At 30.3% G+C, this 12,828-nt stretch overlaps 1 protein-coding gene and 1 pseudogene across 2 annotated transcripts; both read left to right on the top strand.

Moving 5' to 3' along the window:
* The first annotated feature begins 371 nt into the window (after nucleotides 1-371).
* LOC112695182 (glutathione gamma-glutamylcysteinyltransferase 1-like) lies at nucleotides 372-4,175 on the top strand (annotated as a pseudogene).
* Nucleotides 4,176-5,527: 1,352 nt separating this feature from the next.
* LOC112695181 (glutathione gamma-glutamylcysteinyltransferase 3) lies at nucleotides 5,528-9,386 on the top strand. Of its 2 annotated transcripts, none has more exons than XM_025747430.2 (8): nucleotides 5,528-5,816; nucleotides 5,897-6,053; nucleotides 6,183-6,421; nucleotides 6,657-6,820; nucleotides 7,035-7,086; nucleotides 7,532-7,759; nucleotides 7,870-8,382; nucleotides 9,100-9,386. In XM_025747430.2, exons 1-8 carry the CDS (start codon nucleotides 5,742-5,744, stop codon nucleotides 9,163-9,165), a joined length of 1,494 nt encoding a protein of 497 aa, XP_025603215.1. In that variant the 5' UTR covers nucleotides 5,528-5,741; the 3' UTR covers nucleotides 9,166-9,386. The 2 variants fall into 2 exon arrangements, with proteins under 2 accessions (XP_025603215.1, XP_025603217.1); XM_025747432.3 differs by having other exon boundaries at nucleotides 5,572-5,811.
* The last annotated feature ends 3,442 nt before the right edge of the window (nucleotides 9,387-12,828 follow it).

The raw sequence follows: 12,828 nt of genomic DNA, 5'->3' as shown, positions 1-12,828 counted from the left end.
GGGTGGGGAGAAACGACGTTGTTTTGAGGTGAGAGGACTAATATGTCCTGTTTTGAAAAGCTACACGTTTTGGTATAAAAGGATTAATACGTCCTCTTTTCAAAAGTCCATCCCACGTGGCAGCCCGTAACGGCCAGGTCAGCGCCACGGGAGCCACGTCACCGTTTTCCGTCAGGACAAACGGAACGACTCTAACGAAAGGGTAAACAGGTCTACTTTTTCGGAGGGTCAGAAACATTAAAGTATTTTTCAAACCTCAGGGACGAAAATGTCCGCGGAAAAAAAGTCAGAGACGGATTTATCATTTACTCTTATAATAGAAGTTATTAAAAATTTCAGTATATCAATTTTTATTTAGTAAAAATTTCTCTGAGGAGAGAATAGTTTATTGGGAAGGGTGCCAGTACGGCAGAGGCATCAGCGATGAGCGATAATTAAAAACAAAAAAACGCGGGATATATTCTTTCAATAATTCGGTTACTGTGTTGTGTGTTTGCAAATTCCAATGGCGATGGCGGGGTTGTATCGGCGGTTTCTTTCGTGCCCCCCCGCCGTGGAATTCGCTTCCTCTCCAGGCAAGGTTGCTTGTTGCTTACTCTGCTTTTTTTTTTTTTTACCTAATCATCATTTCAATTGAATCGAATCGAATCTGCATTCTGCAGCAACTGTTTCTTGAAGCTATTCAGAACGGAACCATGGAAGGCTTCTACAGGTTGGTCTCTTATTTCCAGACCCAATCGGAACCCGCCTACTGCGGCCTCGCAAGCTTATCCATGGTCTTAAATGCTCTTGCCATTGATCCTGGTCGCAAATGGAAAGGTTTCTTACTTCCTATTTCTCTGATTAGGGTTTAGTTGATTGAATCCCCTACCTCAATTTGCTGTGTAATCAATCATACAGGTCCTTGGAGATGGTTTGATGAATCTATGTTGGACTGTTGTGAGCCTCTTGAAAAGGTCAAAGCTAAAGGCATCTCCTTTGGGAAGCTCGTGTGCTTGGCTCATTGTGCTGGAGCAAAAGTTGAAGCCTTTCATGCTAGCCAGAGCAGCATCGATGCTTTCCGTGAATATGTCATGAATTGTTCAGCTTCTGATGAATGTCATGTCATCTCTTCGTACCACAGGGCTGCTCTCAAACAAGTATGTCTTCAAAGCTATAAAATTTGTTTAGGTAGACATTCTTGATGCATATATGGTATTCTGGATGAAATGATGAACATGAATATTTTAATTTAACTTTCACAATAGACTGGAACTGGTCATTTTTCACCTATTGGAGGCTATCATGCTGGGAAGGACATGGCGCTTATTTTGGATGTTGCACGATTTAAGTATCCCCTCATTGGGTTCCACTTTCGCTTCTCTGGGAAGGCATGAACTATGTTGACGAATCCACTGGACAAACTAGGGGGTAATTTTCTTGTATAAATTTTATACTTTTTGACTTTGTATGCCTAGTTATAGTTAGTAGAAATCAATGATTAGATGTCCGTTTACTCAAGAGTGTGTTAATTCTATATGTAATTATTTATTCTTTCCAGGTTCATGCTTATATCAAGGCCACATAGGGAACCTGGCATGCTTTATACTCTGGTATTTGTCTTTCCATTATATAATGGGCCCTAACTTGGCATTTCATCATATATAAAAATGTTGGTATGGATAATAAATTGTTGGATAATTTCTGTTACATGTGCGAGTGAAGAGATTCCATTACTTTTTATTGAACTATACTTCAGTTTTTGTGGTATGGTGAACTTGTTTGTCGGAGCATATTGGACAGTTTGTTTATTTCAAGTTTGTGTGATCTTCTATCTAGCAGATGTTGTGAAATGAACCACAATTTTCCTTTCTTAATCAAGCATTTCCCTTAGTTTGTAATAGATATGAACTTGTTAGTTTGTCTCTTAAAACTATAGATGAAATTGTGTCCAGAAGATACCTTGTTTTCCATCGTATTTCATGATTTCAATGTCTGTTCAGATACATTCTTTCTTTTGTGATGATATTATCTCATTCAGTTCGTATGGAATTTGCTAATAGGTGTTTGGAAGAAAAAAAATTGAGGTTTGATTCAAAAGTCATTTTGAAATCAATGATTACAAAATCCAAGTTGGAAAGTCAGTTTGCACATTGGACCATTTGATGAATTTTTGAGAATATGTGGTGCCGTTCTTAATTTAATGGACTTCAGAATTCTGCGAGTATGAAACTAATTAACATGTGTGGGTGACTGGGTGTGTAGTAATAGTATATTTCTAGAAAGTGATGCCTGTACATTTTGTTATTTATGATGGTTGGTGTGGGTGGATGGATGCATTACGCACTTCTTTTGATGTTACAGAGCTGCAAACATGAGAGTTGGATTAGTATTGCAAAATTCCTAATGGATGATGTTCCTCTTCTATTAAAATCAGAGGATGTGAAAGACATTCAAATGGTTCTTTCAATAATAGTCACATCACTTCCATCTAAATTTGAGGAATTTATCAAATGGATTGCGGAGATCAGGAGGCGAGAAGATGGTGGTCCAAGTTTAAGCCCAGAGGAGAAAGCAAGGCTTGGTGTTAAGGTTTGACATGTTTCTTACCAACTTATTGTAATTCTCTCCAAAATTTTAATCTACTGCAGTTAACTCCTTTTTCATGCAGGAAGAGGTATTGAAACAAGTGCAGGAGACAGGGCTTTTCAAACATGTGATTCGCTTTATGTCAACTTCTTGCAGCATACATTCACCCACTTCAGGTGATGGAGACACCTTACCTGACATTGCTGCAAATGTTTGTTGCCAAGGAGCAGAAATTTTAGGTGGGAAAATTAGCTCATCGGCGGAGTATTGCTGTCATGAAACATGCTTGAAATGCTGCAAAGCTGAAGATGAAAAACCAGTAACAATGGTTTATGGGACTGTGGTAAATGGCAACAGTGAGCAAGGGGTTGATGTGCTGATTCCTTCTACTAGAAAATCATGTTGCACTTGCTCTAGCCTAAGTAATTCCATTAGGATGCACCCAGCTAGCACAGATGTGCTAACTGTGCTTTTACTGTCCTTACCATCTACGACATGGTCTGATATCAAAGATGAGCGGCTCTTGAGGGAAATAAATAGCCTGGTTTCAGTTGAAAATCTTCCTACTTTGCTTCAAGAAGAGGTAGTTATCATAATTTCTTTTTTAACAAAAATTTAACTATCTCCTTTTATCCTCAATCTCTTGTTAATTACTAATATCATCCCTTGATGCCTCCAAGTGGTAACAATAATAATTGTTCTGTTTGTTTAATCTTGTGCTCACTGTTTTTGGTTTTCATGAATTTGTGAAGAAAATAATGAAAACATTGGAAAACAATGAAATCATATTTTCTATTTTCACTTTTTTCTCACAAAATCCTAAACCGAAAACGTTGAAAATGAAACCAAAGATAAAAATACAAACCAAAGAGGTGAGATTGTCTTTGTTTGTACCTCTTTTAATTCTTATATGGAAATTTGCATTTGACCTTTTTATGTAAGCAATGTAAATTCCGTACACAAATATGTTGAATCGCTAGTAGCAGCCCACATATTCGAGTCTTTCGCTGCAGGTTGTTGTACCGAGTCGTGATGCAGTAAACTTCTCAATAAAAAACAGTGTCTTTCCATGCATTGTAGCACTCTGATTTCTGCATATTCTGTTCTATTTCCATCTTCTGCTTATAATATAAAATCTGGATTTCAGGTTCTGCACTTAAGACGTCAGCTACATCTTCTGAAGAAATGTCAAGAGGATAAGGTAGATGAGGATCTCCATGCGCCTTTCTCTTAGAATCTCTCTCATTTCGGTCATCCTGGTCAACCCACGTTGAATAGTATAGAATTACTGAAATTGGTGACTATCCGCTGAAGAAATTTTGGTACATAATTGCAATTGCAGCAGGTTTTTATTTTTTAAATTGTTTTGTAGGACATTTTAGTGCTACTGAAGACGCTAGAGCATTTAGTAATTTACAACTTAGCTGTGATTTTTTTTTCGATATTTTAACTATTCATACAAATTTCAAGGAAGAGAAATCATCCGGTGATAGATTTTGTTGAATGATTATAGGAGATCCATTTTTGTATATTCTAATATTCATTGGTCGTCAAATTACATTGTTATAGCAAGTAGCTATTCTATTCAGAATATGTTTACCATTTCACATTCGGTTTGTGAGATTTGATTTTCTCATCCTCATCATTGAAAGCACGTCAAGGCACTAATCACTAACTTGGATTTTTAACGTTTTGGAGCATATTTAATGAATGTTCTAAGAAATGAAACATATTTAATGTATATATACATGTCAATTTAACTCAAAATTGCAATGTTTAAAGTTTATTAAATATTTGAAATGAGTGGTTTTGTTTGGGAAGTTTATAAGAATTTCTTTTTCCCTTGAACGAGATAGGCATGAGTTGTGCTTCCATTCAAGCTTAAAATATTGGGATATACAAACACCAATGAAGTCTGAGTAACATTCACTAAGTTTTCAAGAAATTTTTTTATTACACATCCAAGTTTTAATAAAATTCAATTTCCAAATCAATCTTTAATTTTTTTATTTTATTAGACAAATTAATTTCACATCAAAATTGATATAGAAACTAAAAAGAAATAGAAGTCCTAAAAAATTCTTATAATTATCAAATCATTAAGAGCACCTCCAATAATTGGAGGCCCTCTGAGTCCCTCTGTAATAACTTGCTATGTGGCAAGTTATTATAAAATTAAATATTTATATAAAATCATAATTAATTAAATAATTAAATTATAATTAATTTATTAATAATTAATTATATTAAATGATTATATCTAGACTTAATTAATAATTTATATTAATTATTTAAATAATAATTAATTAAATAATTTAATTATTTATTCAAAAAATAAATAATTTAATCATGTTTAATTTATTAATAATTATAATAATTAATTATATTAAATAGTTATATCTTTATTTAAATAATAATTTATATTAATTTTTTATATTAATTATTTAAATAATAATTAATATAAATAATTATATTAAATCAATATTAAATATTATTTATATTATTATATTAAATTATAATTAATTAAATTTATTTACATAAAAAAATAAATTTAATTTTTACACCTTATAAAATAATTTAACTATATTTTTTTAATATTAAGTAATTTTATAAATTAGTGTAATTTCGAATTATATATTGTGTATTATACTATTATTTTTATATATAATTTTTTAATATTAATATTTTTTAACAGTAAATTATTTTTGAATTTATAAATTTAAAAATATTATTGTAAAAAAATAGTAATGATATTAATTTTAATTATTTTAATTAATTAAGTTGGATCACAATAGGAACTAAAGTTAGTTCTTCTTAACGAAAAAAAGAAAGATGTTTTGAGTTTCTATTTACTATTTATAACGCAAAAATTGATATAGAGTTATTTTTATGACAATAGGGCATAAATAGAAATTGAGATGAATTACTTATTAGATGATCTAATCATCCCTTTGGTATATTAATTTGGAGATTAACGCCCAACCCACTTGAGAGCATTAAACAAAAATAGAGCGGCGAGAAGAACATAATAATTGGACAAAAGGGGGTTGAAAATGTTGAAGATTCGAATTTGGAAGCATAAATAAAAGCCGCTACTCCACTAACAAGAAAGAATGTATGACCATAGCATCAAAATCAGAGCTTCAATTTTTGTTTCATTGAATTGAATTGTTATGGCAAGCGCAGGTCTCTATCGTAGAGCTCTCCCTTCTCCTCCTGCAATCGACTTCTCCTCTCCTCAAGGCAAGGTTAGTCTTCAACTATTTCAATCCAACTAACAAACCCCATTTCATCAAAATCCCTTTTTGATCCCAATTCAATTGAGCAGAAGATCTTTGCTGAAGCTCTAGCTCATGGAACCATGGAGGGCTTCTTCAAGTTGATATCTTACTACCAAACACAATCAGAGCCTGCTTACTGCGGACTCGCCACACTTGCTGTTGTCCTTAATGCTCTCTCCATTGATCCGGGTAGAAAATGGAAAGGTCTCTTCTTTTTCTTTTCCCTATTTGGTTCTCTTGTTCTCTCTAATTTTTTTAATTGTTTTTATAAATGTCTTGCACTGAATGGCATGAAAAGGATATAAGAAAGTTTGTTATTTTCAATGTGTATAGGTCCTTGGAGATGGTTTGATGACTCTATGCTGGATTGCTGTGAGCCTTTGGAAAAAGTCAAAGCAGAAGGAATCACATTTGGCAAAGTTGCGTGCTTGGCTCGGTGCAATGGGGCTAGAGTTGAAGCTTTTCGTTCAGACGAAAGTACCATTGATGATTTTCGCAAGCGTTTGATCTCCTGCTGTTCCTCCGAGGATTGCCATGTGATTGTGTCTTATCACCGAGCAGCTTTCAATCAGGTCTTGTCTGAAGGTCATTCTTCCTGTTTTATGTTCATAAACTATGCCAATGAATTCTTTAGTTGAGTTTCGTTCTTGATCAAGTTCACCAGAAAGCATGCTTCTCTATCATTAGAGTTCATAGATTATACGATTTTAGATCTTCTTGCATAGATACAAAGATTGTTGTCTAAGGAATGTAAAGCTAAATAAGTTTATAGGAATGATGGGAATTTGTCGAATTATTGGATAACAGACTGGTACTGGCCATTTTTCACCAATCGGAGGATATCACGCCGAAAGGGATATGGTTCTCATTCTGGATGTTGCTCGTTTTAAATATCCTCCTCACTGGGTTCCCACTTCTCTTCTCTGGGATGCCATGAATACAATTGATAAATCAACTGGACATCGCAGGGGGTAAGATCTACTTTGTTAATTGAAGTGTGATAGTTAACAATGTCTCTTCTGCGGTTTTGTCAAGACAACAGTCTTCACTGTCATTTCCTTCAATTATATTGCAGTTTTCAGAATTGTTGGGATGAAAAAGGTTACAACTTATGAGCTTAGTCTTTTGGGCATGCTCAGCTAGTGTTGTTGACCTCCATTTGTATTTGAAATTTGTTTTTTTCAGGTACATGATTATTTCAAGGCTTAATAGGGCACCATCAATACTTTATACTGTGGTAATGTTTTGCTGATTGATTCTTTATGAGACCACTGGAAAGCAAATATAGAGTCTCTAAATTCATAATTCTAAAATAGATGGAAAAGTAATTTGTCTTACCGTAAATTTATCTTGTTGAAGTCATCTATAAGATAGGTTTTCTGATTCCGTTATGTCAGACAATACAAAAATCAGTCATCCACGGATTTATTAAAATTATCAACTATCATTGCAAGGTCTTAATATGATCCTTCCTGGTTGATTTGGGAGTATGCTGGATTTCATATGAATAAGCTTAATCTTTGTGTCGAATTGTTGTTCCCTTTTAGGAATTGTCAGGGCCTGAGTACTTGTATTGTTCAAATTTAGCAGAACTCATACTGATTATTTATTTTGTTTATGTTTCATTAATATTATTTGTCTATGTAGATTACAGTCAATACTTATTATTAGACTATCCACAGAGTTGTAGACATGAGGGTTGGAGCAGTATCGCCAAATTCTTAGCCGAAGATGTTCCTCTCCTTCTAAAGTCAGACGATTTAAAAGACATGCATGATGTACTCTCTGTTGTATTTAAGTCTCCTCCTAATAAATTAAGAGGGTTCATCACATGGGTTGCTGAAGTTCGTCGGCAAGAAGATGGGAATCTCACACTGAGTGAAGAGGAGAAAGGAAGGCTAGCCATCAAGGTTTTGAGACTAAATTCCTCACACTGAATTAGAAAAAACATATTGTTTATATTTGAAAAGGAAAAACCAATAAATCAAGACTCATAATGTTTGAGTGCTTTGAATTTCAGGCAGACATATTGGAACAGATAAGGACAACTGTGCTCTTCAAACATGTGACCAGGTGGTTGGTTTCGGAAAGTTTGTGCTGCAACAATGGTTCAAAACTTGGCGACAAAGATAATTTACCAGAACTTGCCGCAAACATTTGTTGCCAAGGGGCAGATCTTTTGAATGGTTGCAGTAGGTCAGGTGGAAAATGCTGTGGACAAATAGACCTAAAGCATCTGAATGTCGATGGTGAAAATCAAGCAACGCTGGTTTCTGGAACTGTTACAACTGGTGGCAGCAACGAACAAGGAGTTGATGTTTTGGTCCCTTTGTGTAAGAGAGAACCGAATAGTTTGTGTTTATCTGATGAAGGTCAGTGCATCGGAATGCACCCTTCTACGGCAGATGTCTTAACAGTGCTTCTATTGGCGCTGCCGTTGCATACTTGGTCAGGCATTAAGGAAGAAAAGCTGCGTGAAGAAGTTAATAGCATTCTAACAACTGAAAATCTTCCTCCCTTACTTCAGGAAGAGGTAATGTCCATTTGTTTAGAGCCTTTGTTCCTGTTCCTTTTCTAACTTTTTTTTTAAAGAATGGAAAATATTGATTACAATATGTACTAGACAAGAACAAAATATGATTTTGGTGATTTTATGAAAGAAAAAATAAAAAGTGGCTAATTTTTTCCATCATGTAAATGGTTTATTTTAAATTAATCCTCTTGAAGATTCAGAATTGTTCATAAAAACTAACAATGAAAGAGGGCCATTTACCATGCCCCTTCTTTTTTTTTCCTTTTATATATATGTGTGTGTACTTAATATGAAAACATATTCCTCCATAATTAAATGGTGCTTGTTATGGTGCTTATAGTTATGGTGGCTTTACAACTTTAGCAGCATTTATAAAGTGTTGCTAAAGCAAAAGTAATGCTTTTTTTACTACTTTACAATGCTTTTTAATTTAGAAAAAAAATTGTTACCAAAATATTTAAAAAATATGACTTTAATTTTAGCAACACTTTTTAGGTGTTGCTAAAGTTGTTTAGACACCATAGTTACTGTAGTCATATGCTCAATAGACTCCACCATATATATCATTGAAAACCTCAGCCATTGAGTTGATACTTAATATGATGTGTTCAAAACTCCCATAGTGAATTTTATGAGAAACAATTGAAGAACATTGTTAAATTCCTCAAATGATTAGTGTAAGTGGTACTACTTAATTACGAGTGACTTGTGAAACAGGTTTTGTTCCTGCGAGAGCAGCTCTGTTTTCTCATGATGGATATTGGTGCTTCTTCTGTTCCTTAAGGCATGCACTATTGATCTTGATTCATGTAAAGACTGAGGTGTCCTACATTATAATTGATTACATTTCTCTCCTTCTTTTCCCATTATTGTATCCATGGGATGTTTATTTTTTGTATCGTCAAATAAAAGTGGAGGATATCATAGTTCATGCTATGTGCATACAAAAGTTCAGACATAACTAACTACTCGTATAAAATATATGAGAACTGCTATATATCTAAGTCTTATTGTTATCTAAATCTATCCAAGTAGGCCCAATACCAACAAAAATTATTCTCATTAAAAGAGCGTAATTACACGTGTTTTCACATACGAAGCTTCTTCTTCGCCTGTATTTTTTTTATTCTTTTTCTTTTTCTCTTCCTGATGATTTTGTACCATTATGTATTTCTTATTTTTGGTCTGTATTTTTTTTTCTTTTCCTTCTTCTCTTTTTGATGATTTTGCACCATTATGTTTTTTTTCTTTTTTTTTTACTTAATTTTTTTTCATGATTTTATTTCTCTCAATAGAGTGAAACAAGAAAAATTATAACAAAATGAAATAAGAAGATGAAGAAGAAAAAAAATGAAAAAGAAGAAGAAGAAGCAATAGAAGGTTAGGACGAAAAGTTTTGAATTGTACAGAACAACGAGATTAAATGCATCTTAATTCACTCATAAATGAACCGAAATTATATTTAAAATGAATCGAAAATTAAATTCAGAATGTAAACTTGTTTCAAAATAAGCACAGACCAAGTGCACATTATTTAAATCCAGAAAGAACCGAAATTATATTCAGAATGAATCGATAACGATAACAATGATATGTATTAGAAGAAGACGACAATTACGATGATGATGATGATGATGATGATGATGGAGGAGAATGATGAAAAGGAAGGAGGAGAAGAAATTTCAATGAGAAAAGAGGAGGAGGAGGAGGTGTTGGTAACGGCAGTAACGAAAGTGAAAAATAATAAAAAAAAGTAGGAGAAGAAGAAGACGATGTAGCATCAGGGAAATGGATCCTCTCCAATTTTTTTAACACTAGACAAAATGCAGTGTGATTCTATAAGTGGGACCGGAAATAAATAAGAAAGAACAATCAATGTTAGATTAAACACTGGATACTATCCAATTTTTTTCACTGGAGATGATCCACTCCCTAACATCAGGGATGATAAAGAAAAAGAAGCATGCGAGAGAAGAAAAAAGCTGAAAAAGAAACACGTGACTTTAAATCACTTGAATAAACTTAGATGTCAATCTTTAATTTTTTATTTTTACTTTCAATTATTTTTTATTTAGTTTAATAACCAAATATAACATTAATTTAGAATTTTAAATTTTATATATCAACAATATAAAAGCGTTTTACATATACATCTGATTATTATTCAAATAAACTTTTTATATCTATAAACTGTCCGCTTTTTGTTTTGGTTCTTATTGAAAAAAATAAATAAAATTTTAAAATATTTATTTTAGTCTCTATGGACAGTTTGGTATATATATTCCCAGGTCACAAATTCCAACTAAAACACAAACAACGTGGTGGATTACTGATTCACTGGATATGATGGCGATGTTGAGTTGCATCGTATCTTGCAAACACACTCCACATAACATAACATAAATTGAACCACTAGTTTCTGCGATGTTCCTAAGATACCTCATATATGTACATTTCCTTTGATTATATTCTTGTTTCGTCGGCAGCTTTTTCTTCTTTTTTTGGTGGTGAATTAATTAATTACCTGATACACAAGAATATTGGATGTACATTACTATAAAAAAAAAAAACTTTTAGCGGTTATTTACTTATTTTTAGCGATAATAAAAATAATCACTAATATATTTATCGACAATTAGACATTAACGTCTTATATTTTATCGTTAAAAAATTTTAACGATAACTGTAAAAAAAAAATTTTTAATGACCACAAAAAATATATAATTATCATTATAGCACATAATAATAATGCCTAATATATAATTATCGTAAAAACATAAGTTAAATAAGATATATAGTAGTTATTATGTTATTATTACAAAAAATTTAGTACCAAAAGTAATTTTATTGTAGTAATATTAGATAGTGTCATATTATTGTCTATTATCTTTTTATTTAAATGAAATTTAATAGAGTAATTTTTTTGTCATTATATATGAAGTTAAGTTTAATAAAATATTTTTATTAACGTTAAATTCAATAAAGTAATTTTAATTTTAGTACTGGAACAAATTTAATATTACCGTAGGAACAAGTATTTATATACCATACATTTCCTCAAAGGTTCGTGGGACCAAGGGCCTCCTTTTATTACTAATTCTATAAGAGAAAGTTTTTGGATAAGTATTTTTATTAAAATTTAGGTAGTATTTAATTATTAAAAAAATGTGGAATTTACTAATTTTATAATTAAATATAATTTTATATCATTAAATATATTAATAATAATTAATTGATAACTATAAATTATAAAATAGTTTAAAAATACTAATATTTTTATTATATTATAAGTTTATAATTATAAATATATTATAAAAACTAGCGGCTCAGCAGGCACTATCGTGCCTGTTGAGCCGCTTTTCTATTGAGTTTTAAAAATTAATTTTATATTTCTATTTTAAAATTATAAATTTAATAATAATTAAAAATAAATTATAAAAAAATAAAATATCTTAAATTATTTAAAATATAAAATATTAAAAAATAAATTTAAATTAAAAAATAAGATTAAAAAATATAAATTTGCTATTATGTGTAATAAAATTAATATAAAAATTTATTGATATTATTTAAAGATTAATTATTTATAAATATTATTAAATTTATTTATTTTTTTAATCCAATTTAATTAGAAGCAAATTTAAAAATTTATATCCAAAATATTTTTTATCTCCATCCATAATTCTAATAGATAAAAAAATATATTTTTTCAATTTAATATTAAAATAATAGTACTTTTATCTGACATTTAAGTAAAAATTATCTTTTATAAATAACTAATATGTATTTTGATTTATATATACTCTTTTTGAATCAGAAAAATGTTATTATCATTATTTTTTGAATTATATTTTGGTTTATAGTAATTTTAATTTTAATAAAATATGATATAAATAAAATCACATCAACATTAAAATAAAAAATACTTATCTAATAAATTTGAAGAATAAATGATATATTAACAAAAACATAAAATTAATTTCTTAAAAATAATAGAAAAGCTGAAAGTGCCTGTTCAGCCGTTTTTTTATTTTTTGTTTTTAAAATTATAAATTTGATATCAATAAATAAAAATTAATTATAAAAAAATTAAATATTTTAAATTATTTAAGATATGTAAAAAATATAAAATAATTTAATTTAAATTAAAAAATTTAAAAAGTTATATTATTATTATGTATACTAAAATTAAGATAAAGATTTACTAACATGGTTTACAAATTAGTTATTTATATATTAAATTTATTTATTTTTTTAATCTTATTTAATTTGAAGTAAATTTAAAATTTTATATTCAAAATACTCGTTATCTTTATGTATAATTCGAATAGATAAAAAAAAAATTTTAATCTTATATTAAACATTTTTAATTATTTTTAATTTTATTATTATTTTAAAATTATTAATTTTTATTTTGATTATATCATCTCATCATATTATACACTA

This window comes from Arachis hypogaea, chromosome 6 (assembly GCF_003086295.3).
Source record: "Arachis hypogaea cultivar Tifrunner chromosome 6, arahy.Tifrunner.gnm2.J5K5, whole genome shotgun sequence".
Classification (NCBI taxonomy): domain Eukaryota; kingdom Viridiplantae; phylum Streptophyta; class Magnoliopsida; order Fabales; family Fabaceae; genus Arachis; species Arachis hypogaea.
The sequence above is the reverse complement of the archived record's forward strand: the minus strand, read 5'-3'. Positions and strand labels throughout refer to the sequence as shown.